The sequence below is a fragment of the Elaeis guineensis genome, chromosome 2 (assembly GCF_000442705.2).
Source record: "Elaeis guineensis isolate ETL-2024a chromosome 2, EG11, whole genome shotgun sequence".
Taxonomy (NCBI): domain Eukaryota; kingdom Viridiplantae; phylum Streptophyta; class Magnoliopsida; order Arecales; family Arecaceae; genus Elaeis; species Elaeis guineensis.
In genome coordinates, this window is record NC_025994.2 from 126688762 (window position 1) to 126694761 (window position 6000).

General features: G+C 42.3%; 1 protein-coding gene across 1 annotated transcript; it reads left to right on the top strand.

Moving 5' to 3' along the window:
- The first annotated feature begins 3516 nt into the window (after positions 1–3516).
- LOC105040324 (gibberellin 3-beta-dioxygenase 1) lies at positions 3517–4895 on the top strand. The gene is made up of 2 exons (XM_010916835.3): positions 3517–4097; positions 4179–4895. The coding sequence occupies exons 1-2, from the start codon at positions 3649–3651 to the stop codon at positions 4780–4782; spliced, it is 1053 nt and encodes a 350-aa protein (XP_010915137.1). The 5' UTR covers positions 3517–3648; the 3' UTR covers positions 4783–4895.
- The last annotated feature ends 1105 nt before the right edge of the window (positions 4896–6000 follow it).

The window sequence follows — 6000 nt, forward strand, 5'->3', positions numbered from 1 at the left end:
TGGCTTGTTTTAATTTGATCAACTAGCGTGACTCTTAAACAGATCAGTGAGCACCTCGAGGCAAAGTAAGAACTCAAATGCCGGCATGCCACCGATAATAACTTGCTTGCAATAATAATTGTTACATCGGCCGACTAGGAATTTTCCGCAACTACGGCATGGCGACAACCTGTGGTGGGGCCACATCCAATCGAAGTATTTTATAGTCAAGTTTAAAAGTGTGGTGCATTAACTGATGTTTCATTCTAAAATTTGCTTTCCATAGATAGAAGTATTTTAGCAAAGATAAAAAATCAGTGTCTTACCAAAAAAATAAAAAAAAAGATAAAAAATCAGTGTACGAATAGAGATCGGTTCTTATGAGCAATAAGCATGATATAAAAGTTCATTTATATGGGAGAGGGGATGGGGAGATCCATCCGCACTATGCTATGTAGCGGGGTTATGACCACAAGTTTTAAGCAGTTTTCAAAAGAATATTTTGGAAAAAATCATCACAGGAGATTCCTAATCAGTAGCTATATAAATCATCCATTAGAGGCGGCAATAGATCAGATTTGGGTCTGGTCGACTAATACATGTCTCTGCCCTATTATGAAAAAAATTTATATTCGTACTCATACCATATTTGTCTCGAATCAGATTGGGTCGGATAAAATAGAATGCATGAATTAGGTCAGATCGAGCTGGATCAGATATATCCATTTTATTAGGTGAGATCAGATTGAATCATACAAAAATCCTCAAATCCTATAAAAATCAGAATAAATCAAGCTCTCAAAATCTAAGAGACCGATTCCCAGCACCACAACCCACACGAGATTCCCCCAATCTCCCTGAAGTGCTCTCGTTCCTCACAGATCTCCAATAAAAAAAAAGAAGAAAAGAAAAAAAAAAAGCAAAAATAGAAAAACCTCCCATGGATCTCCAAAAATGAGAATGAAATAAAGAGAAAATAAGAGAAAAGGTGAAAAATGAGAGAAAAAAATCTTACCTTTTAAAATTTTTCATCTTTCTTTTGTTTGTGTGGATTTTGCCTATGATTTCCCTCGATTTTTTCTCTATTTTTTCCATCCTTAAGAGTCTTAATGGGGTGGGAGGTTTGGAGAAGCCAAATAAAAAGGTTTGGGTGAAAGGTTTGGAGCAATCGATTTCGAATAAGAAGATTTTTTCCCTGATTTTCCTTCGATTTTTTCCATCTTCAAGAGTCTCAATCATGTAGGAGGCTTGAAGCAGCCGAATATGGAAGGAGCTCAATCACGGGGGAGGCTTGGAGCAGTTGAATATAGAAGGAGATCAATCATCTAGAGTCTCAATCATGTGGGAGGCTTGGAGTAGCTGAATACAGAAAGAGATCAATCGAGTAAAAGATTGAACCGGCCAACAGGGAAGCTTAGATGGCTAGGACTTTGTGCTGGATATGTATGTATGTATGTGTGCATGCATGCATGCGTGTGTGTATATATTTATATATTTATTTCTTTATTTATATATCGGGGTGGGGCGGGATGAGGCACACCATTATCTATATCTGATCTGAACCTACTTCGGAGTTTTTTTTTTTTTTTTAAGAACCCATACACGTCTCGCCTCTTAATCGAGTCAGATCGGGTTGGATACCTATCGGAGAAAAAATTACAACCCCTATCATCCATTCTCTATGCCATTATTTGTTACAAGAATAAATTCGATTGCTACAAGTGACATTAAAGTTCCACATAACTATTCTTAGATGAAGATTGTTGCAGCCAAGCACTCATACCTCGGCACGTGAGGAATTATCGGCTCTATTTCATGAGCCTCATAATTTTATCCCTCTAGATTTCAATTCAAAATGTGTGTCATATGAGATGGATGGTCCCTTTTTATATAAATCAGAGTCCTTAACTCACAATCAATGTAGGACTAATGATACCCTTTATCTTACACTATAACATATCCTCCCAATCAAGGGGGAGTCTGTGTATTAACGGAGGTGTCCTCCTTCTTATTTTTATCACAGCTCTTTCAGTCAAGGAGGAGTCTATGTACGAATGGAAGGGGCCCCATAACTGTAGGGATAATCCCCTACTTGGTGCGCTATTATTGCAGTCAAGGACTCATAGCTCGGCATGCAAGATATTATCCACTTTGGTTCAAGAGCCTCATAGTTTTGTCCCTTTGGAATCCAATGTAAAAGACGCCTCACATGGGATGGATGGTCCCTTCCTATATAAGCTAGAGTTTTCTTTGATTCGCAATCAATTTGAGACTAATGATGCCTTCCCTCCTATACGATAATATAGGCCCCCAATCAAGGGGGAGTGTGTACGGACGGAACAAAAAGTTTGAAGAGAAACCTTTACTAGATTAGCACCATGCAAATTCTATATATGTTTATATTGTTGATAACATTATTAGCCTTATTAAAAATTATTTAATGGTTTCGTATGAGCTCGAATGAAGCATGTAAATACTAATCCTTGGCATGAGATCAAGGACTCGTTCAATGTGAAGGGTGTTTGGCATATATTTCACGGGATGTGGTGACCAAAATCCTCCGACGGCCCTCCAAGAACGCATACCTTAGGATAAATAGATCAGTCAAGGAAAATGAATAAGGAAAAGGTCAGCATGCCTTCAAGGATTTAAGAGGAAGATATATGGTAAGACAATTTTTTTCTTCGATATATGACAGTCTACTAATGGCAGGTGATTGAAAGTCAAATTGCGTGCAATAGATTTCAGCCATCCTGCTGTTTTATGGGCCTCATTTGAGATTCGAGGTCAGACAAAGCCACTCTAGAAGTAGGTGATTTTTGTAACACCTACAGTTGGTAGGTAAAATATATATATATGTATATATATGCTACATGTATGAAGCAATTAAGGGAGGATATTGATTTGGTTCGAAATGCTTTCATCCCTCAAGAGCGTCTGGATGGTATATATCGTTGATTCCGAAGACGAGAAGGCTGTCTCCCAAAGAGTATGTTAATTAGCAAGTCTCTCTAATTAATATACGAGACCCATGCACTCATGTCGATTCTAAAACATGGTGGTGCTTGCAAGCATGGGAACTCAAGTGACAGATGGCCAAGGATGCGATTCGGGCGGCCAGGGTCTACCCTTGCGACGTTGGAACCATGCGGAGTCCATTATTTGGCCAGAAGGCAAAAGGATGGATCCATTCGCGGACAAAGCAACGCCCCTGCCCATGAGGCCACTATTTTATGCTTCCGGACGCCAACTCACTCCCCAATCCCTTTTGTTCCGGACATGTGCGGATGGGGCAGGAAATGATTGGATCCATTCGAGGGAGGATTAGAGAATGCTAGCAAAAACAAAAGGCCGAAACATGAAAGGGAGAAAAGGGAGGCAAATTAATATGGAGTCCCTGAATCATTTCTTGTTTACTAGCTGTCGACCTCATGTCCATGTAATCCAGCATATCCTGTCCGAATAAATTAAAATGGTTCACAGTGGACGATACCATCCATATACAACCAAAATCCTGACACCTTCCAGAATCCAGAAGCCATCTCCTCCTATATAACCACGCCGGTAGGTATTTGTTTTTCGAATCTCCCACACAGCACACGGCCGGCCCTCACAAGCAACTCCTCCCAAGATCTCCAGCATTCCCTTTCCCTCACAAGAACTCGAACCATGCCTTCGCTTTCCGACGTCCACCACCCTCACCACCACCTGCACCTGGAGTTCGAGTCGGTCCGCGAGCTCCCCGAGTCGCACGCGTGGCCCACCCTTCATGACCACCCCTGCGTGTCCGAGCCCGTGCCGGTCATCGACCTGGCCGACCCCAAGGCTGCTGAATTCATGGCCCGTGCATGCGTCTCGTGGGGCGCGTTCCAGGTCACAGGCCACGGCGTCGCCCCGCGCCTTCTGGAGGCCATCGACTCCGAGATGCGCCGCCTCTTCGCGCTCCCCATCCAGCAGAAGCTCAAAGCCGCCCGCCCTCCCGACGGCATCTCCGGCTACGGCCTCGTCCCCATCTCCTCCTTCTTCGCTAAGCTCATGTGGTCGGAGGGCTTCACCATCGCGGGCTCCCCGCTGGACCACGCCCGCAAGCTCTGGCCCCATGACCCGGACCAATTCTGGTACGTCTGCATGCCCCTCGTGTCCTCTCTCTCCTGGCAGCCCTGCTTGGTAACTTGTGCTACACTTTTGTTTCCGTGCAGTGATGTGATTGAACGATACGATCAGGTCATGAAGGCTCTCGCCGGCCGGTTGATAACGCTGATGCTTCTCTCGCTGGGCCTCAGGCATGAGGAGCTCGAGTGGGCCGGCCAAACTGGAAAGCTGCTGCCGGACTTGGCCGGCGTGCTCCGGTTGAACTCCTATCCGGCGTGCCCGGACCCCGACCGGGCCATGGGCATGGCTGCCCACGCCGACTCCAGCCTGCTCACCATTCTGTACCAGAGCAGCACGAGCGGGCTCCAGCTTTTGCGGGCCGAGGACCAGAACGGCCCGGCCCGGTGGGTCACGGTGCCGCCGCTGCCGGGGGCGCTGGTCGTGATCGTCGGAGATTTGTTTCACATACTATCCAATGGGCGGTTCAAGAGTGTCGTCCACCGGGTCGTCGTCAACCGGAGCCAACAGCGTGTCTCGGTGGCTTATTTCAGTGGCCCACCGGCCGGTGTGAGGGTGTCACCGATCGGGAAGCTGGTGGGCCCTGGCCGGGCACCTGCCTACCGGGCCGTTACATGGGCCGAGTACCTGGGCCTCAAGCGGAAGCTCTTTGACAAGGCGCTGGCAACGATAGAAATGCCGGAGGAATCATAGGAAGACCATCGCAATAAACTCTTACTCTGTGATGATTGTTGTTGTTTTAAGGAGCAATCGTGTGTGATTGACTACGAAGAATAAATAAGTATAAGTTTGGGCGTGATCACAAATGTTGGTCGATTTCTTTTCCTTTTTCTTGGAAAAATCTCCTCAGCTTTGTTTATTGTATATACGAGCTGAAGGCAGGTGAGGGAACTCAAACATGATTTTTATCAAATTTAACCAGTGCGAATGAGTGGAGTCAATGCACGCAAGAAGCTCGCCAAAAAAGATTAAAAAAAAAAAAAAAAAGCAGCAGCTCAGAAGAGGCATGTTCCTTTGTTGTCCCGATTCACAATCAAAACATGGAGGTGTTTTGCAAGTTGCAACTTGATGGATGGTTTAAGGGACGAGGGATGCGACATCTCATCGTGGTCCCTCTCGTGTAGCAATTCTCTTCTCTCCTCTTCTCACGATATAAAGACAATTGCCGTCTATCTTCTTCATTTTTCTTTTTTTTTTTTTTTTTGGGACACAGAATCGGGGCCAAGCTGTAAGTAAAACGGAAGTAATATGTATCTTTTCAAAATGATTCCCCATAAATCATAATGGAGATAACATTATCAGGTACCTATAAGAACTCATTTGGTTCGTGGGAACAATTTTGTTGTACTAGAATAATTTTTTTTAAAAATTGCTGGATAAAATAATTTTTACATATTTGATTAGTCATGAAAAAAATAATGTAGAAGGTATATTTTGTGATATGGATTATGCTTGGTTGAGCATGTCGAAAAAGTTATATAAAATATCTATGTTGCTATTAACAAAATTGTATCAAATATCACATACGGGATTTTTAATATCTTTTAAAAATAATTTAAATATAAAAATATATTTAAATATTTAAAATATATATTCAAAATGTTTATTGGTTGAGCTTTTAGAATTCTAATAATTTCTAATAATTAGATGACTTCTTAATATTATGATAAGTTTAAATAGTTATCTATATATTTTTATATTAAAATAATCACAACTTCTTCATATTATTATAAATTTTAATAATATATTTTCAATATTTTAAGATTAATTATTAAAAATAGTTATTAAGAAGTTCATGATGCTTTAAGGATGTTTTTGGTAAAAAAATATACTTAAAATATTACTATGAAATACGGAAAAGTGGCTATTCCATATCCGATGTGAATTTTTCATTACTATGAAATATGGAGA